We start from the raw sequence: 22,500 nt of genomic DNA, 5'->3' as shown, positions 1-22,500 counted from the left end.
CGTGTCACAGGGCAGTACTACTGTTTAAGGATAACGACAAGGAGCGCCAAGAAACAAATTATACCATACCAGTTTTATAAATAAATAAAAATATCAACACAGATTTATGAAGGCTATGACTTTATCTTTCTGCTAAATTTAATACCTGTCCTCAGTCGTTCGATTTTACTGTTGTTGAATATTTTCGATATCAAAGAAAACTACTCATTCAAAGATTTCATCTCCCTGGATGGAATGCGACGGGACTCGAACTTGTGTTTAAACTCGTTCAGCGGGTGAGAAAAAACGTTTATATAGAAGGTTAGAGTAGCCTATCGTTAGCTGCCGAGAGGTGGCGCGCTTACTATAAATTTACAAACCGGTTATGTCCCTTTCTATGTTATCTTCTACCCGCAAGGTGCGATAATTATACGTTGTTCATACAGGTCCAAAACTTCGAAAGCGAAACTACTTCCCGCCAATAACCCAAGCAAAAGGTAAGATATGATAGTACGACAAGAAACAATGAGCCAGTGCAAGGAACATGTATTTTTCAGAAAGTCCGTTTAAGTTAGTGCTATAGGACACATGATCTCCTCTTTCTTCCAACGATTTGACAAAGTAATATGGTATGATCGCAGGCCCGTCATTTTCGCAGTAGTCCGGAAGCCAGTCAAATTGTATCGTTGTTTTCAACATCACCACCCACTGATGATTTAACAGCCTAACAATTCTCGAGTCCAGTGAATATTTCCTTGTTTTCCTCCACTGTTGCGCATTTCGCTCACCCGAAACGTTTTCAGAAGCTGATCACTCCCTCATACCTGGTAGATGTCTGTGGTTGAAAGTGGGGAAAGCCCACTTTCAACCACAGGAACCCGATATCGCTGTGTATGTTAAACACAGACCATAGATCATAGACATCATATACATCATATATATGTGACGTGCGTGTAGATCTATGGTGTTTAGCGATAACGGGTTACTGTATACATCATATACATCATATATATGTGACGTGCGTGTACTGTAGATCTATGGTCTATGTTTAGCGATAACGGGTTCCTGTGCTTTCAACGCGCCTCGTTCAACGATATCGAAAGTTGAAAACAATGTGCGAAGTATTTAATGGAATACGATATCTATGCATAGTTTGTTAAATCTCCTGGGAATTACAAAATTGGTTCAAAATAATTCAGGCAGGAATTTTTGTGAACTCCCGGGAGTCCTACTCCAGGTTGTCCTGATCAAAGAGCTCTATTTGACTCTATACAGTTTGACGAAGAATACAGGATTGAGGATATATTCACTTTTCTATCTGTTATATTGACTGGGACAGAAATGACCGCTAGCCTATTAGTCCAAGGCAACTTAAAGTGTAGTTATGTTTCACAAAATGTAGTTATTGTTTAGAAGCCACTCTGGTAGTGGTTTGGAACTATTTTGATATCATCTGGAATATGTGCCCTTTCTTGTGTGTCTAACTGGGAAAGAGATAGAACTAAAACAATCTTCATGTTGTTATAAGAAACCATGCAGGTGAACATGTCCAGAGAGGTGATATTTGCTCCGATGATAAGACAAAGTTGTTATTGTAAAATTCAGGGCTCCAGATAATTTTTCAACATCAGGAGTACGTACTCCTTATTTTTTCAATACAGGAGTACTGGAAAACCTTAAGAGTACTGAATGGAAATTAATGGAGTATCAGTAATCTTGAGTTTCGTTTCGTATATGCACCACAACATTGCCACTCTTGTGTAAACAGGTCAATAAACAATAAAACAATACTTTTCAGATAAATACGTCTGTAAATGATTCTAAGACTGTACACCATTGCTGTATCTGCGTATCTGCTACGTTTTCTAAATTATTTCCTATCGTATCATGCTTATTTTTTATCCGTACATACGTCGATACGGCTCTTATCTGGAGACCTGAAATTACAATCCGTTCACCCAACATGTCCAGTAGCACATTAATGTGGACAGCTACAACAAAAACACACATCTACCATATCATCTAACACATACCACAAGCATATCTACAGAAATATCACAGCATTGAAAAAGATTCACTCTTTAGTATTCTAAATTTTAAAAGGGTGTTTTAGATCATATTGAAGAAACACAATGGATCGTCTATATTAAAGTACTGTCGGAAATAGAAAAAAACTTTTTTCACATATATACCTACAATTTAGGTAGTTAATATGTGAAAGTGTGAAATATCTGTTAAACTAAGATCGGCCTAACTACAGTCGCAGTGGGAGGGAGATAGGAAACGTAAAAGAAGGATTTTACTGAGGAGAGATTAGTGCAGAAATGAGCAATGCAGGTTTTTTTCTAAGTCCTCCAATGCGACTTATTCAGAACAGATTATGGCTTTATGCAAATTAGTGTGTGATGATATTGTATGACAAAGGACACTTTTTAAATGATCATTTTGAAATTAGACTTAACTTTATTATTAACGATAGATGTAAAAAATAATAACTTTAATACTGAAACTATTAAGAATGTAGCTACCATGGCGTTTCATTATCACTATAAAAAGAAACAGGTAGGAGGGGTTGTCTCAAAAGCAAAACCAGGAGGTGTGTCGCAGATGGTGGTTGGGGTTGGGCTGGGGTACTGTGATATCAGCTAAGATAATATAATCAATACTAGAGACATATTCAATACACATGAAAAAGCATAAAATATGTTTGAGGTAATCCCTTGTGCCTGTGGGCAGCACGAACATTTCATGCCATGTAAGTCGACTGTCCATCGTCATACCTGGCTAAGTGACCTAATTGCCATCTGTAGTCTGATCTATTGTTTTTAACAGCTATTCATATTTTTTCTACGGTTTGCCCGATTTTACGAGTAAACATGCTTTTCTGGATATCCTATTACGCATCCCACTGAACGCCCAGTTAGGCCGATGTGGGTTATTTCGACATATGCTATTTGCAATCGTGTAAATTTTAAGGATACAGAGTAGCAGCCTACAAACAGTTTTTTTTCTATTTCCGACAGTACTTTGGTATGATTAGCAATGCTTAGAATTTGATATTCCTGTTTTGGGGTGGACTGTTCCTGTAATGTCTGGGACCACTATAATTGATGACAACACACAAGAATGATGCGAAAATACTCTGTTTTTGAGTAGCAGATGAGAACCGCCATGTTTCATGTGTGCATTGACCCAATATAGACTGAGTGATAAGAAGATTAAACTTCATCAAATGCAACACTTGAATTCGTCTACATTGCAGTTCCCAAGATAAAAATTATCCTTACGTTTTCCACTTACAAAAGGGTGTTTTCTGTTGCCCCAGTGATCTGGAAGATGCTGACCCAGGGGTAAATCAAGACTTGCTATATATTGTTATTGATTAGGATGAACGTAAGGCGACGTACCTTATATGTTTCAGGGACTATGTTTGGTTGGTTTGTTGTTTAACTCAGCACTAAGCAACGTTCCAGCTATATGGCGGCAGTCTGTAAATAATTGAGTCTGGACCAGACAGTCCAGTGATCAACAGCATGAGCATCGGTCCACGCAATTGGGATATGATTCCGTTAGTAGCCTCATCCGTTAAGCATGGGTAGCTGAAGGCCAATTCTAACCCAGATCTTCACAGGTCGCACATGGTCTATGAGACAGACTAGCCCCATTGTCAAGGTGCAGGGCGACTGATGCTGAGTGTTGTATCGGAAAATGTTTTACCCTTTAGGGATTCTAGGTTTCCAGCAACCCGAGTTGGTTGTAGAAGTAAGAGGGGACTTCATGGATCAGCTGGTCAGACATGGTTCACTGTGGCATCACACCCCGACAGTGTGGATCATTGCTGACATGGTCAACTGTGGCATCACACCCTGACAGTGTGGATCAGCTGGTCAGACATGGTTCACTGTGGTATCGCACCCCGACAGTGTGGATTAGCTGGTCAGACATGGTTCACTGAGGTATCGCACCCCAACAGTGTGACAGTGTGGATCAGCTGGTCAGACCCGACATGGTTCACTGTGGCATCGCACCCTGACACTGTGGCATCACACCCTGACAGTGGATCAGCTGGTCAGACATGGTTCACTGTGGCATCACACCCTGACAGTGTGGATCAGCTGGTCATACATGGTTCACTGTGGCATCACACCCCGACAGTGTGGATCAGCTGGTCAGACATGGTTCACTGTGGCATCACACCCTGACAGTGTGGATCAGCTGGTCAGACATGGTTCACTGTGGCATCGCACCCCGACAGTGTGGATCAGCTGGTCAGACATGGTTCACTGTGGCATCACACCCTGACAGTGTGGATCAGCTGGTCATACATGGTTCACTGTGGCATCACACCCTGACAGTGTGGATCACAATATCAATCACGGGTTTGTCTGATCCAAGACGTTCTATATACTGGCCAAGAAACAAAGCATCAGCATTACTAGGTACAATAAGAAGATTGATATTTTTTCACAACTAGTTGGTCACTAGCAGGAATTATCACATTAAGGTTATCATTCAGTATTTTAGAAGGAATTATAGTAAAACAAATAATTGTTGTTTTCCAGTAAAAGTCATCTGCTAACGAGTCAGGATGTCGTCTACATCTCAAAAACACCGGAACTTCGTGTCAGAGCCTATGGGAGAAAAGCTTGTGACTGAACTAGCTGGAATAGGACCTGTTCTTGGCGGAAGACTCAGTGAGGCAGGGTTTGATAAGGTGAGATTACGCTATGTCTTACATTTCAGTAGACTGAAGAATGAGATAAAAAATATGTCTGTATCTGTAGAGATAAATATACTCAAAGAGTTACCGTGACACACAAACAACATACATAATCTGCATTAAATGTTTACTGTTGCAATGAGATCTTATGACATGGAAACACAAGTGTTTCAAGTTGGGGTAACATTCAGTTTGTACAGTCAGCTCTCGTTAATCCGACACTCATTAATCCGACAATCACGTTAATCCGACAAAAAATTAGGGAACCATTTAAAACAGTGATAATTACTCTCGTTAATCCCTCATTCTCGCATTCCGACTGCGACACACCAATCTAGCAACTGATTATTGTAAATAAATTGTAAAAACATTCGTTAACCCGACAATCAACACAGCCAGTCGGATAATCCGACCGTATACAAACAATCACACGTGAGTAGTAATTAGCGTGTGCCTTACTGGTTGCTTGACACCGACGTCGGTGAACATCACACTTGTTAATTAGGAACACAGGATAATTAATTGAGACAATTTAATCAAGAAATAACAGACATGAGTTTTCATCACAAGATGTTTGTCACGAGTATTCCACCTGCTAAGCGACCCCTTGTAGAAGTTACGCCATTGATCAAGAAAGAAATCTCCTTTTGAAGAAAGACAAACCCCAGACAACACAACAAGAAGTCATCACTTTTGCTGAGCAGAAGTTTGATGTGAAGTTTGGACGATCAACCGTATCTGACATCCTGAAGCAGTCTGCTTAGTGGTTGAGCGTCTCTACGACTGATTCCAATGCTTCGAGCTATCTGAGGCCAAAACATCGTTGAACACTTTGCAAACATTTCTGACACACCACTTAGACGTGTTTAATGTTAATGACCATCAAAGACTTTTTCAAATTATAAATTATATATGTTATGATAAACGCCTGATTGTACATTAGACGTCCACATATTATTATGGAATTAGTTGTATGGAAACTGTAACATATTCAACATCCGGGTCATAATGGCAGCTGATATGTGGTTTTGTGCAAATGTGGTCATGAAATAGATATGAAACTGTTCGCTTATGTGATTATATATGTATGTTATGCCATCTATGAATGTTAATAAATGATAACAAGTATGTACAGTGAAACCCCGTTAGTCCGGACTCTGATAATCCGGATGTCTAGGCTCCCGGACAATTTTAGCTTGTTACCAATCTATGCCTATTTAATTTGCCTCGATAATCCGGAAATTCGGTTTTCGGAACCGGACGGTAAGTAGCTGTAACCAATCAGTAAAATAAACAGTAAATTGCTTCACAGTCCGGATGCTCTAAGTCGTGTTCATGAACCATAACAACACCCCCCGGCGATGTTTACTTAACTGGCCATAAACAATAAAAACTCGGGTTGTTGTTTCAATTCGACATTAAAAGCTCCCGACTGAAGATGCTGTACATTTACACTTTGATTGACACCACAATACAAAGGCGTGGATGACAAGTGAGCTGTTTTGTGATTGGTTAATGTACTTTGACAGACAGATGCGGTCACGTGGACTTAGAGTGATTTTGCTTCTCGACAACGCTGCAGGTCACAAGTGTGCTTTGCTAACTTTGCGAAATGTGACCAAATACCACATCTCATATTCAACCGATGGATGCAGGAATAATTCGGACATTCAAGGCATACTACAATAGATCGCTTGTTAGACATTACCTCACCTATAATGGAAGGACGTGATCAGACATGTCGGATCAACATGCGGATGCCACTTGGTAAAATTATTGATGTGATGAATTCAATGAGGAAGGTTAAACAATGAAACAATGAAAGACTTTTTGCTATGACTATAGATTATTGTTGTACTTGCTATTCATCGTTTTATAAGCTTTACATTAAATGCTTATTTGTTTTATCCAGATTCGTGTCGTTTTTGTAATAGTAAGGGAAGCAACTCTTGCTTGAACTTGGGTCTTGATTCAGTAGTCCGGACTATTCGCAATCCGAACGAATTTGTTGAGAAACGCAACCGTCCGGATTAACTGTATTGTTAGTATTTTTTTATTTCTGTGAATATTTTTACATACGATGAAGATAACTAGATCTACCATTTCTGATATGCATGCAACAGTATGACGATCATGACGTTTAGTAACCATTGATATTTTCACACAAATACATTAATCCGACATTTTCATTAATCCGACATTTTCGTTAATCCGACATATTTCTCTGCAACCACAAGTGTCGGATTAACGAGAGTTGACTGTATATGTAAGGACAGTGTTCCTGGCACATGCAAATAAGCCACAACACAAAAGGGGATTCACAAGCAAGGTCACGTGGTCAGTGATGAGTGTCCACCTTGATGCAGGCCTGGCTTCTTCGCTTCATTGAGGCCACTTGATGTCGCTGAAATTCCATATGAGTTGGAGGATTTGGATAGTGTCACAAATGTGGCTCCATTTTCATCCCAGATGTGTCCATTGTAGGGATGTCACGATACATAAGTTTCATGAATCGATATGTATCACGATACCCATGTCACAAATTCAATACGTATCAAGATACCTATTTTCTTGGCATTATTGCATAAATTTAGTAACATTTTGACCATTAATTTTTCATATTGTATCATTGTCCATGGAAAGATCAACATTTTTTATTCTCAGAGATTAAAAAGTTCTAATTTCTCGTATTAGTGCATGAAAAATAATCATTTATAACTCTCATAGCATCAAAAAATATCATACAGTTGCAAAATGTAAACGATACATAAACATTAAAAGGTATACTTTCAAAACTAAATATCGATACAGTTTTGAATGTATCGCTAATTGTATTGTCTTAGAAAAAGTATCGATGTATCATGGCATCCCTAGTCCATTGGGTGACAAATGAGGTGATCTTGCAATTCAAACAACAGTAGCTTCACTGGTTTCATTTGACCATTTTAACTCTCTGTTTCAATCGTTGAATTACCCCCAAAAATCATTTACTAGATTATTGAAAAAAATCCATGTGACAATCATTTTTGACACTGGGTATATATACGATAGTTACCTAAGTTAACCTACAGGTACAGTTAAGACATTTAATTCTAGGTATGATGTAGGTTGAACAATTAATGACCCTTGAAATATCTGTCTGTTTAGTATCCAGGGTAGTCGAAGTCTCCTTGATCATGTTCAGCTTTTCTGTGGCACTCAGCAGTAAATTAATGATGTAAAGTAAGGCCAGAAATGCTTAGAAATGCTTTTGGGCTTCAATATCAATATGATGAATTTGACACAAGATAAAAGCACAAATATGATACATGTACAACTCTACCTAGTTGGATATTAAAGCTCAGATGATAAAATGCACTTGAGGGGTGACTTCACAGGAGGAAATTTTGGCGTTTTAACAACATTCGTAAATATTCTAAGTACAAACTGTAGTTTTGAAATACAGACTATAATTATTCATATAGCCTCAACTAATTAAATTACATAAATGATTGTAAAAAGTTGTTTTTTTTTGAACATCTATATGTGAAAAAGATGGAACTCTTGTAGTAGTTTAGTTATATTCAAAATAATTACGTAATTAAATTTATACCAGTATTTCATACTGGAGAAACAAAGGGGCAACCTCTCGTCAGCTATGACAGGGTTTACTATAGAATGTGTAAAGCCCTTAATTTGACATACAGTCAGGTTTACAAAGTTGTGAATAAATCAGTTACCTCAGGGGTCATGTCAAAATCAAAACCAGATAGGAAACACAAACTGGATAGCTTTGATATGGGTGTCAAATGCCGTGCAGTTTATAAACTGGTTTCGATATTTTACAAGTAATCATTATGATTAGGGAATGGTACATCGTGATTACTCATATGCCATATTAGGTCGAGGTGGTATGAATGATTATATATGAGTTTTGAATCTGAAATATCATCCATTATCAAATAATTACCAAAAAGCATTTTCCAAGCATTTCTTGCCTTACTTTGGTATCAGTGACTATTGACAAGTATAAGCGAGTTAGGATAAGTAAAGAATGATATTTTTACTCATGTGGGTATGCATGCTAAACTGCAGCATGCTCTCTCTCAGTTGGTAGCACTAAAAGAAAACTGGCTTAGTGTTGATAATCTGTTACTTGAAAACAACACTCCTTCTCACCTCCAACAATTCATTGTTTATTGTTTTTCAGGCATACGTTGTTCTTGGCCAGTTCCTGGTGTTGAAGAAAGATGATGAGTTGTTCCTAGAGTGGCTGAAGGAGACGTGTTCTGCTAATTCCAAGCAAGCAGGGGACTGCTATACATGTCTGAAAACCTGGTGTGATTCTTTCTTGTGAGGTGCCTGCCCTGTCATATCATGCTTCTGTCCACATGTACTCGTGCTTACACTTAATTTGGGCTTCCTTGGTCCAAGTTGCACAGCACAATCCTCTTTGTTAGAACATTTATTTAGCATTGGTGACATGGTATACAGCTGACATCTGATAGTGGGAACCTGATACAGTTTTACAAAGCAATAAACTCTATGGACTGTGGAGCAAAAAATAAAAGAAATTGTTCAAGATATATAATCCAGGCTAGTAGTCGTGTATCTCCAAATGCAGTATCGCTATAAAACCTGCTGTGATTTGTTTGTTCTGGACAACATTTGCAGGAATGGATTATTTTAAGTTGTTAATATGCTTGTCATGAACAACATTCATTTTCAATGTACAGCCTATGTAGCTGCCTTGTTTATTATGCTTGCTTTGGTAGGTTTAAAAACACCATAAGACAGACATTCATCACTTTGAAACAACTTGGACCCAGACCTATCTGAAATAGTAGTTACATACATTTATAGTATTGATGGTATTCAAGGATACATTAGGTATTTCACCTGTAACCTTTTAATGGAAGAACCCTAATTCCTTAACATTTTTACACTAAGGATTAAATACCTTTTGCTCTCAGAATATCTGGCAAAGGTGACATATGCTTGTTTTGACGGTTTTGAAAATGTTGTACATGAACTGACTGAGCAGTGATTATTCCCAAGGCAAGAAACTAGAGAAAATCTTTCCAAGGGAAAGTGTAAGCTGAAGTGCAATAATTGTTTTTGTTTCGTTGTTATGTGAAGCAAACTGATCTGACAAGTAAGGAAAAGGGATATATTTAATACTAAGCTTAGTAGGCCATTCACACAAGATACATTGTTGTACTGTGCTGACACAGGGATTCAATTGTTCTCTGTACACACCGATACACGAAGGAAATTGCGGTAATTGAGACATTACATATGTACAGTAAGTCAAATGTGAGTTTTCCTTTTTATGTTGTGGCAATGTTCAATAAATTCTTATCATGATATCTGTGTTATTTTCATTGTATTTTGATTACATACAGAGAGAGGCTTGCATTAAAATGTGTCTTTTGTGGTTGTATAACATCAGCATCTCAAGTGAATGTTCTGCAGCTGATACTTATTGTCCTCTAGAAGATCCGGGTTAGGGTTTCAGAAGCTTGTTAGGAGGCAACTAATGGGATCATGTGGTCAGGTTCACTGGCTCTGTTTATCCAGGTCATTAAATCCCACTTGCACAGATCAATGCCCATGCTGCCCCGTCAAGGGTTGGTTTTACAGACTGCCATCACAAACCTGTAATGCTGATGCAAGTTCGGCCATTACCAAACAGAAGCTATGGGTGTGTAGTATTTCCTTGAGAGTTTTTATTTATTAGGATAAAGTCGTCATCCATAAAAGAAAGTAAATTTTGTTTGTTTTCCAAATTGCCTTTCAAAGACTTGGATGTGGCTGTTCATAAGGCAAAGCAGGGCATGTTGTTGCCATGGCCAGGATGAAAAGGTGTTTGCTCGCTCAGCCTGGCTGGTGCTGGGGTTGAAATAATTATTTGAAAGATTTGCTCTGGTTAGCATCCATGGTCTTTTAGGGCCATACATACTCTGGGGTTCCATGTGGTCTGGAACTTGTCTAACTATGACATGCCGACATGGTATAATGTGAACGATCTTCAATTTTCAGGTGAAAGGATATAAACCAATCATTAATTGTTAAGTTTGATATACACTGTTGGGGCACACATGGCCCAGTTGTCTGAGCTGTGACAAGCTTTTTATAGAGTTGCCTCCCTTGGCCACACCAAACGCTAATGAGTGATGTTTCGAATCCTGTTTGGTGTGATTTGTATGTAGATTTGTCATCACTTGACCCAGACTTGTGGATTCATAAAAGTGGGAATTGTATCAGACCTGCTTCCCCCACACTGTAGTCCATGAAGAGAATGGTTTGAGTAGTATAGGGAATGATAGTTTTTGACCAGTCCCTAATAAGTCTTAATTTAATTTATTAAGGCTCAAGCATTGATGAAAAGAATGAGCCTGGGTGAATGAGAGCATCATTGATATGCATGCAAAATTTGAAGAACATCGATCGAATAGTTTCGGAGATATTAATATTTTTGTGAGGTGGGGGTTGATTTGTTGACCGGCAAACTATCCAACATTTGAGGGCGTCGCTCTCTCTCATCTAGCCGTCTCACTTGGTGAACCGTACCGACTGACTGTGTTGTGGTGATCTTGACGAAACAAATTATTGTGAATCTCCAATAATTTTTTTGTTTTGGTAAGGAAGGCTTGCCGGGCCTGTTACTTCCATTGTAAGAACTTTTTATTCTCGTCTTCGCTCATGACAGTGCTTTTACGAGACTTGGTTCGAATATCTTGTTTCATTTTGTGTTTTTTTTGCGAGTTCTGAGAGCACCAAACGAAACTCTTCCTCGGAGATTTTACTGTCTGTGAGCGCAGTGGAAATATGATCGTCTATTGTGTTTAACTGCGCTTTTGCTATAATTCTAATTTTGTCGTGTTTCAATGCTTTACGTTGCAATCTACGAGATACGAACTTAAACTCCAATCCTGCCAACCCTGCCACTCCAGCTGTTATTTCAATGCCTAACACTACGGGTGCGGCTACAATAGTGGATAACAACCCGACACCTGCCGCGCCTAATCCCATGCTGGTTGCCATCACGGGCGTGTCGGCAACATGCACGCTGGGGTGGTTCATCATATACATAAAGTACGAAATAGTTTTCAATTGGTTTTCAGATAATTTCTTGGACGTACACTTCAAGCCCATGAGATGTATGTTGTCGGGTAGGAAAATTTAGTGAGCAATTTCGTGTCTTCCACGGTCACGGTGACTCCATGCAGACTGGTGTAGGCATTCACGTTCACCTGCACGTAAATGGAGCAGATGTGGTACTATTGTTTGGACCACCGAAGTTTGATCCCTTTCATGATTTCGGCGTCGCTGTCGCCAGCCGGTTGGCCAAGGTAGACTTGGATGTACAACGTGGAATTCGTTGGATGATCTTCCACGATGTCGACCACGCTGTTGAATTCTGACACCATCTGCAGATCCACATTTTGCATCCCGGGTTTACATGATAGCGTGTGAGCGATTTTTTGTGACAGTGGGTTGATGATCATGCTGCTTCTTTGCCACGAGCAGTGTTCTGCTGTTCACGACTTTTGTCAGATAGTGATCTTTGTTGTCCGTGAAAACTTGGGGAGAGCCGAGCGTGATGTTGAGATTCCAGTCGATTTGAGATGGCACGACTAGGCCGTACCATGTGTTGCTGACCGCTCCTTTGGTATCGATGAAATCACCTAGGTTGTTGTTATTGCTACTGGTGGCAGTAGAAAGCACCTCGACGCGTTTGTAAATGCTTTTCAGTTGCAAGGCGTACAGTTTGCCGTCGATTGGGGTTTGTCAAATCTGCGCATGTCCCCGAGGTCGGAGATCGCTATGTTGGCGCATTTTCTCAATCGCATGGTTGTTCCTTTACCAGAAGCTTGAGTCATTGTATGTGCAGCGTTGTGCTGAGATATCCGATATTTACTGGATTATGTTTAATGTCTAAAACTGATATTTTCAATTCCGTAATGGTACCTCGGATTAATTTTTTGTACTGCCATGATGAAAACAATTCGGTTCTGTCGTCGTTGTACTTTCCTGTTTTCACCGGCACGGCTCTCAGCAGCGTGGAAGGTCGTACGCCTTGAACATTGTCAGTTGTTGGAATATGAAACGAGGCCGGGTAATTTCGTGTCGGTCACGGTAGTTTTTGGTGGTATTTCAGCTGACGGCAAGCCGAGTGTTCTCGCCAGTGGCCGCCTGAGTCTCAAGTTGTTTTTTCCGTTGTTCATTAACATGACCGTGCCATACGAGTCGTTCATTTTGAGTTCGGCTCCCACGGGTTTGAAGATTTCATCGTTCAGCAAACACACGCTGTAGTAGCTGTCGGTTATTTGTTGCAGGCATTAATGACGCACAGCTTGTTGCTGCTGCTGATGTTGGTCCATCGTGGGTAGTAGGAGATATCGCAGAGTGTGACTTCAAGTTGACCCGATGTGTTATCTATCGCGTGCAACAGTTGAACGGACACACCGCTCTTTATTCCTGGAAGCGTCATGTACATATGACAACGGTGCACGCTTGGTTTTCGACCCTGATGCAATTCTGGCAGAATCAACTGAACTTTGCCGTATGGTGTACGATGACGGGATGTGGTGTGACATTGAACGATACTCGTTGTGATCCGCTGAGTCGGTCCGTGTTCTCACTTCACGTGTACTTCCAGATCAGACGTATTTTGAAAGAAATGAGCGCACTGCTTCCGCAAGACAAGGCGTGGAATGCCATAGATAATCCACACGTTAGACGTACGTACGAACACGTTTGCGGTGAATTCGAGATTGATCCGAAGATGGCCAATTGGCATATACAGGGAGTGAATCACGATTTGGGTATTCCGTATGGTGGAGCTCGCTCTGTGAAAGAAATCAGGGATGATTTACTGAAAAGAGGTTTACTTCGTCGGGACTTTGCTCTATTGAGTAATGAAAGGAGAGATGATCGTATGAACTTTAAAGGCGGTGTTGCTTTCACCCTTCAAAAGGTTGAGGAGCCTCAATACGTTGAAGACTGGAAAATATATATGCTGGTTACTTCGAAGGGCTTACTCATGCCGACGTAGTACGCTTGAAACAGTTCGTGCAACGGAGGGTGAACAAAGTCGTGGGCTACAACAACCAAATCGTCATCGCCACCAGAGATCAAAAGTTGGGCGTGAACCTGTATGTCAGTAATGTGACTCCACAGCATACGGGTGAAACAGGCATTGTGGCGCCACCCCTGACACCAGAAGAAAAAACCACGCCAGCAGCAGCCTAATCCTCCGCATGTGCAGGCAAACAATCAGCGGCACAAGGATCGCAAAACAGCTCTGGTGGTCGGCGGAATTGCGGTTGGGTTGTGCCTCATTTGGTTAAACATTCCTTAGTGGAAACATACACCTGTCTGGCCACAGCCACGGCCACAACGAAAGACCACAGGTTTTGACCCACCCACATGGCCATTTTCGACAGCAGACCCGGCAGCCAGGAAACGTTCCTGCCCAAGATTCCTGGAAGCTCCTCTGCGGCTTTTCCAGCCAGTCTTGTGAGTGATTCCCCTAGGGATTTCAAATGTATTTTTTTATCCATTCTTTCACACCTTTTTTATTGCTAGGCCGTAGGGGTGGAGGTGATGGACTCTGGGTGCCACCACCGGTCAAAGAGACGACCAAGGTCGATATAATGAACCCCAGTGCCTTCAGAAGGCTGGCAATAGTGATACCTTGTTCCCGGAACAAAATTCGGATCCTGTTGGCCAACGTGGTGTCCTCATTTAAGACTCGGTCGATGGTTTCGTGCACGCGCCTGATTTGTGATCGAAGGGCTTCCCGGTTGGAGGAAGCAGCTTCAAATCGGGTCCGTCTCTCGCCTTCCAGGTCGCACAATCTTTTCTCAATGATGTTTTTCGTGGCCTCATCGTTCTGTACCTGGACGAGTTTTCTTTTCTCGAGAGCGATGTGCTCGTCGATTTTGTTCAGTTTACCCCTGTTTTCACGAGTTCTCTGCGTACGTTTTTCAAGGCTTCGTCAAGGCAAAACGGGAAATTCAAAACCGGGCAAGGGTTCGTTCCAGTACTTGTCAATACTTTTTCGAATTCGTCTCTCACTTCTTTGGCATGTTGGGGGACGTCTCTCAGATCGTCTCAGGCGATTGTCGCTCCGAGTTCGGTCCATACGCTTTACCTTTTAGAAAACTGAGGGAACCGCTTGGCGTCAAAGCCGTGCGTCAGTCAGTGACCATCACCAACAATCCGAGCACGATCAATCAAAACCAAACGCTGCTGGTTCGATTCCCCAACCTGGGTGCGAATGACGTCATCGTCCCCAGTACGGTTCGAGTGGCGTTAACATCGCTTTGACTTCCAATAACGACTAACACGAACTCGTTCTGAACCTCGGTCGCGCCATCGTCAAGAAAACCAGCATCAAAATCAGCGGGAACGAGGTGCTGAGCATCGACGACAGTTTTACTGTTACATGGACCTCTAGAAAACCATTAGCGAACAAAATGACATGGTGTATCAAGGCGCCTGTCTGTATAACTGTAAAGCAACTCAGTTGCACGTGGGGTACGGTTTCAGGCAAGACAAGCTCAACAAGATCCTGATGGCCGAAAAAGCCATCGCCGAGGCATACGGTAACCGTTTTTGCATACCGCTCGACTTTGAGTTGCTCGAAGGACACATGATGTTTTACCAGGCAGCTCTGGGCAACTGGCTGGAATACAAAGTCACGTTTATGGCAAAGTCATTCATACTCCAAATGGTGATGCCGGCAGTTACATCATCGACAACATCTTGCTTGAGTTCGACATGGTCACGAGTTCGGAGCTGGCCTGGCATATTCGCAACCAGTACTCGAGGAAGCTGTCCATCCTGTACGACTGAGTGTTAAGGCACTGGAAGATCATCACGGACAAGCGCGACATGCTGTGGAACATCAACTTGAATGTGCTGACTTGATCGATGAAAGGCAACTTGATCATTCCCATGGCAGCATATGATCCTTTTGAAAGGCGAAGCGAAGATACTTGGAATCCCGAGATCACGAAAGTGGAAGTGACCATCGAGGGCATGCCCAACCAGCTGTTCAGCCAGGGCATGAGGGCTTACCAGCAGTGGGATGAAATAAAAAAACCTACCGGCCATCAAGCGGCACATGCCAGAAATCGACGAGGTCGAAATATTTAGAAAAATCGTACGGTTTAGATCCGGCCTGGTACTACTCGAGGCTGGGTCTCTCTTGGGAAGCTCTGTTAAAAAAGACCAGCGTAGAATTGGAACTTCTGATAGAGTACGACATGCACCTGTTCCTCGGAAAAGGCCTGCGAGGTGGCATTTCCATGTCCTCCAAACACTACGCCAAAGTCAACAACAAGTATGTTCCCGGTCACGATGCCAGCAAACCATTGAAACACATCCTCTATCTTGACGTCAGCAACCTGTACGGCTGGGCGATGAGCCGATATCTTCCCACCAGCGGATTCGAGTGGGTTGATAAAGAGGTCAACTTCATGAGCATCGCACTGCATACTCGACATGGACTACCCGGCAGAACTCCACGATTCCCACAACAGTTATCCGCTGGGTCCCGAACTGTTGACGGTGGACGTGGACTGGATATCCGAATAACAAGAAACCCTGCTAGGAAACAACAAGCTAACTCCAGTCGAAAAAGTCGTACCCAATTTCATGGACAACACAAAATATCTCGTTCACTACAGAAACCTGCAAGTCTACCTGTTGCTGGGACTGAAACTGATAAAAATACAGTGCTGCAATTCGAACAAAAACTGTGGATGGAACCCTACATCGGCATGAACAACGTGTTGAGAAAACGAGCCACCAGCAATTTCGAAAAAAATATGTACAAATTTATTAACAATTCGGTGTTCGGCAAAATAATGGGAATTTTAAGAAAACGTGTGAACGTGAAACTAGTCCGATCCAGCGAGGAAGAAAGACTCAGAAAACTGATAGCGAGTCCGGCGTTTAACAGAAGGAAAATATTCACCGACGATTTAGCGGCGCTGCACATGAACAAAAGCCACATCAAATTCAACCGGCCTGTTTAGGTGGGGATGAGCATCCTTGACATATCCAAACACTTGATGTACGATTTCTACTATGAGTTGAAGAAACTGTACTGTGCAAAGTGCTGTACACGGACACGATTCGTTGCTGATGGAAAACGTGTACGTAGACATGACGAAAAACATACATTTGTACGACACCAGCGAATACCCGAAAGACCACCCGATGCACAACACCATCAACAAATAAGTGCTTGGCAAAATGAAGGATGAAAGGTGTGAAAAAAGATGTGGTGAAAATAACCCAAATCAAACACATCAGATTCAAGGAGGCCCTGTTCAAGTAGTACCAAACTTTAGTCACCACTTAAGTGTACGGACACAAACGTATTGAAACACACACACACACACACACACACACACACACACACACACACACACACACGAAAATAACGTTTTAAAATGGCACGATATAAAACCATTTATTACAGCCCGTGTGGATACTGGAAAGGCGCGGGCGCTATACACAAGCCCTGTGACAAATCTACCTGCCAGTGCCGCGCTACATACCGAGAGGAAAGTTTGATGTGTCGACGTCCAATCACGTGCACCAAGCTGACCTGGTTCTAACACACGAAAGGGTGAGATGCAAAACAAACAAGTACGCCCTGACCGTAGTGGACGTCGCCAGCCGCTTCAAAGAGGCGGGGCCCATAACGAGTGTATATATTTGGTGGAATTACGCACATGTATCTTCTATTTTACAGCATGAATCTTGGGGACAATGTGACCTGTAGAAATTCAGATATTGACAATTTTCCTACTCCTAAAAAATAAAACGTGCTCATCTCTCGCGTGATAAGTCGTTCACTTCCTGCGATGAACTATTTCCTGCCGTTCACCGCTCCTACGGTGTGTTTATGCCTCCAGGGACGTAACTACCATTATAAAAATACAAACACATTATAAAAATACATCCAAACACAGAGACTGGTGAAATGCAATTGATGTTTGATCTCTTTTAAAACAACATATTCGTGAGCAGGGTATTAAGGTGGATGAGTAGTAAGTGTTTATAGTAATTAGAAAAAGAAATGCCAACAAACAGAGAAGCCTTGGTGAACTGCAATTAATGTTTAATCTCTTTTATAAACAACACATCCTGAGCAGGGTATTAAAGTGGGTGAGAATTAAACTTTATATTGACCCGTTTTTTTTATTTAGTGTAAATATACTTTCTGTGTTCTTTAAATGCATTTCCACTTAGGTACTGCATAAACAAAATATGACATTAACATTACAAATTTAAAGATTTTAACCTACAGAATAATTCTCACTAATGGGTTTTGTGAACAACTCAGAGAAACAAACTCCGTATGATGGTTAACAGTTGGCACCCACCTTACCCTATTCACGACCTGTGACACCGCTTCATACCTGTCACGTGCATAGCTGACCTACATTGACGAACGTTGACCTTCATGACCCAACACTGCCGCTGTTACAGGTCATTGGCTCCCTCCCTGTGCAAGCAGTCTGCGTTCTGCTGTTTATTTTGTTGACAGTTACATAGACAGATTCTTTACTACAAATGCATAAAATCGGTGATATACAATGTGATTAGGTTGTCTGACAAAACATCCACTTGCACAGTTTGAGATCGATTGGATCATTGGATGAAGAGATATTTACAAAAACCGGGTCCACATGCATTTCATGCCAAACCTTTTTTTTATAGTTGGGACTGACGTCTTGCAGCTGCATGTGCACAACAAAACGTACGATAGTCCACCGATCAAAGGAACACTGGTATTAGAAAGTGCATGATGTGATATAACAGTTAGGCATTCACCTAGACCTGCTCACAGGTGGATATGTCTGCAGTAAATGATAGTAAGTAGTCAATAGGAATTAATAAATGTCCAATTCCTCACAGGTGACGAAGAGCCTAAATAAAATCCAGTTTTTAACATTTTAATTCACAAAAATTAATTCTGATGAATATGCCTGCCATCACATTCGCTGGATCCCAATTCAGCTGTAAACATATGTAGATTTTTTTTATCTGTGCTCTGCGAGAATTTACTAAATATACACCCAGTGATGAAAAGATTATTCAAAATCAGAAAATATTGCCAAGACCATATATCCTGTCTTTTAAGCATCAGCTAAACTTTTCTAAAAAAGATAGAAGTACATTCTTGGGAAAATTTCCAAACACTGTGCACCAATTCTCACAGAGAATGCCCAATTTGAAAGACCAAAAATCGCAAAAAGCTAAAGACAATATTTCTGTCACCTGTTGTTTTGTTGTAGAAAACGTCACGAACGAAAATCAGAAATTGTATCACTCAAGGGGAGCTTGTAAATATTCCATCACATCTCATACAACACCACCCTACATGATCGTTGTAATCTACGTGACTGTTCTTTATGATTGCTGCATAACACATTGAAGGGAGATATCATTCACAAAGTTCAGTTGTTAATCCCAAAGTTGTGTTTCGTTAAGGAAACAACATTACATGTAACATCCTCTCCAGTCAGTTGAGTCAGTATAACAAAGTTGATCAAGTCAAAGCTCTTGCAAATATAACTTTGTTATACTGTTAAATGCAGTTCTTTACGCAAAAGAAGTCGACAAAAAGATTCGACATCTGAGAGGAAATATCATGAACTTCACTGACAATACAACAGCATTTATAAAAGGTTATGTTATTGATTAGGTTGGAATGAATGCCTTTGTAACGTAGATGACAGATTTGCACAAAAACCACCCGTTCACATGAATAACATTCATTCCTTCTTTCCCCCTATTCCCTTGTCCGTAATCCTGCTGGATCTCGGCATGAGTCTTGCCCATTCTGTCAGAATTCAACAATGATATTTTGTAATCTACGTTACCTTACAAACTAATTCATTAGACGTAATAATCGTCCTCATATAGACTGATTTTACAACAACTTAACATATATGAAAGTCATTATTGCTACTTGGTTAGCAATAAATAAAATATTCATAACAGCTACCGGAACATGTGATAGTTATGAAGGTATTACTTCATTCATTGCAATCTTCGTTACCATACTTTGAGACAAGAGTACAAAACTGAGGTGAAAGATATGTTGCAGTCTTTTTAAGAGATCGAAATATCGTACGTTTAGGGTCAATATCAATATGTCTAAAAACTCTGTGATATTGAATTGATACAAGCTTCACGAAATACATCTTTTGTCAATCTTTTGAAATGATGGCTAACAACACCCAAATAGTGATCATTTCCAAACTTCTCAACAGAAGAACAATTGTTTTGAAATATACTGAGTCAAAAAAGAAACTTCACAAAATGTAATTTGAAAAATAATAAATAATCTTTCTCTGATGATACATCTATGTATCCGAAATGGGATCCCTATCTTTCGACTCTAGAAAAACGTTAGCAAAATCCACTCAAACCCATCCATTCATCGTGCAAATGACGTTAGTGCCAAATCAGGCTTTGCACGTGCAATCGATCACGTTATCTTCGCATCGAAGTTTTCTTCATATGCACGTGTTTGCATTGGCCTCAAGAATTGAAAAAACACTTTTAAACCACAGTTCTAACGGTACTTGAAATGCCACGATTGTCAAATGTGCAACGTGAACGTGCCGTTGGCATGTTGCAAGTGGGAAGATCAGTTATTGACGTCGCAAGAGCAATGGGATGCAGCCGTCGTACTGTGTATGACTTGCGAGGTCGTCTACAACAAACTGGCACCACTTCTGATCGCCCAAGGTCGGGTCGTCCACGTGTGACGTCACGAGCAGAAGACCGTCAAATCGTCCTACGTCACCTACGTGACAGATTTCTGCCGGCTACCCGAACCAGGGCTGAGATGTTTAGAGGTCGACTGTCCTCACAGACCATTCGAAATCGGTTGCGGGCTGCCAATCTCCATTCTCGACTTCCATATCGTGGGCCAATATTGACGCCGTTTCATCAACGTCAACGTCTGCTGTGGGCCCAACGTCACCTCCGATGGACCCAGAGAGACTGGAATCGAGTCGTCTTTAGCGATGAATCCAGGTTTACCCTCAGATTCGCGGACGGCAGGCATAGAGTCTGGAGACGACGTCGTGAACGGTATGCCCAATGTTGTGTACAGGAAGTCGACAGATTCGGGGGCGGAAGTTGCATGGTGTGGGGTGCTTTCTGTGGGAACAACCGTTCCCGACTTCTGGTCATCCGTGGAAACCTCACAGCTGTTGCTTACCGCGACCAGGTGCTCACCCCTGAACTCGTTCCTTTCATGGCGGCTCATGGCCCAGGTCTACAGTTCCAGCATGATAATGCTCGGCCGCATACCGCGATGTTGACACGAAATTTCCTTCAAAACGCTGGAATCAACGTCATGGACTGGCCATCGAGGTCCCCTGACCTAAATCCAATAGAGCACGTTTGGGATGCACTTGGGAGAAGGCTTCGTGGTCTTAGGAACCAACCTCAGAATTTGCAGGAACTTGGCGCTGCCTTGCAAGAGCAATGGCGCAGAATCCCCAACCACCTGTTCACAAGCATCAGGCAGTCGATGAGGAGACGGTGTTTGGCAGTGGTGAATGCGCGGGGCGGCCATACATGATATTGAACTGAGAAATTTCGAATTTTTATTCTTGTGACTTGACATTCTGTATACCCATGTTTTGGAACGGCGGTGTAGCCTAATGGAACTGATTATGGCACTGTCAGTGTATCGAGTACATCACACAGATCTCAGCAATGAAATAATAACAATTTCACCATCTTACCATCTCTTGTTTTTTTATAGTTCCCTGAAGAAAGAATGTGAAGTTTCTTTTTTGACTCAGTATAGAAATATTTTGAAACTATATCCCTATAAGGAAGTTAATTAACAGGCAATCTTACCTGTTTCACAGGGAATTTCCCGAATAAAGATAAGGTTTCCCTTCCAAATTTGAATTTCGTGAAATGTCACTCAAGTGCTGCGATCATGTGACAGCAACCGGTGGCAACTGTTGTAGGTTATCAAATTATTTGCCTGGGTTCTCTGACTATGCTACGAAGCGAAATCTTCTATTTCCAGTAATATTTTGTAAGATTCCATATCAGGTGGTAACGTAGATTTCATAACGTAGATTACTTTCACCGTTTGCAAACTACCATGATCTTGACTGGAAGCATATTGCACTCCCTTTTCGGTTTTATTACACTATGAAAACACAAAGCATTCATTCTAATAGCTTTTATAGGTAGCTGTTATTCATGTTTCTGTACAGCAATGGTAACGTAGCTTTCATGCTTAACACAACTATTTTTATAGACCGGGTTCGTCTTTGTGTACGGTTTTATATGGTACGTGTTCTAAAATGACACTTTTCCTACATATAATATATCCAGTATAAACTTGCGAGCTTTCAAAACAAATGTTTGTCAATATATATGCATTTTACACTGCATGTTACGTTCTGTAAGAGGATTACCGCTATTGTGGCGACGTATTTCTTAGTGTCACATTTGTTTTGTTTATTATGATAATCCCTTCATTTTTTCATAGGTTTTACATTCATGTACGTACAACCTATGGGAAGTGATTTTAAACTGCTATGGCGGTAAACATACTAATTGTATCCATTTGATTAAACACTACAGCTTTGGCGACACCAAGAATGAAAAAGTTGTGACACATATTTTGATTGTTACAAACAAAATAGTGATTTCCAGTTGATTTCTATGAATTATACCATGTTTACTTGGTAGTACTGGATGCGTATTTGACTTTTATTCGTCTTCTAAACAAGTACAAATCAATG

The 22,500-nt window shown here is 41.0% G+C and overlaps 1 protein-coding gene across 3 annotated transcripts in view; it reads left to right on the top strand.

Moving 5' to 3' along the window:
* The first annotated feature begins 341 nt into the window (after positions 1-341).
* Positions 342-22,500, top strand: part of LOC124270928 (barrier-to-autointegration factor-like) — a 179,276-nt gene continuing 157,117 nt past the window's right edge. Inside the window, exons 1-3 of one of the 3 annotated variants that reach the window (XM_046705992.1) lie at positions 342-476; positions 4,542-4,693; positions 8,889-9,143. In XM_046705992.1, the coding sequence (XP_046561948.1) occupies positions 4,568-4,693; positions 8,889-9,035 (273 nt within the window). In that variant the 5' untranslated portion in view covers positions 342-476; positions 4,542-4,567 and the 3' untranslated portion in view covers positions 9,036-9,143. The other 2 variants (XM_046705994.1, XM_046705998.1) reach the window with 2 other exon arrangements.

The sequence above is a fragment of the Haliotis rubra genome, unplaced genomic scaffold (assembly GCF_003918875.1).
Source record: "Haliotis rubra isolate DU_JTF1 unplaced genomic scaffold, ASM391887v1 Scf156, whole genome shotgun sequence".
Classification (NCBI taxonomy): domain Eukaryota; kingdom Metazoa; phylum Mollusca; class Gastropoda; order Lepetellida; family Haliotidae; genus Haliotis; species Haliotis rubra.
This window is presented reverse-complemented; position numbering and strand designations above follow the sequence as displayed.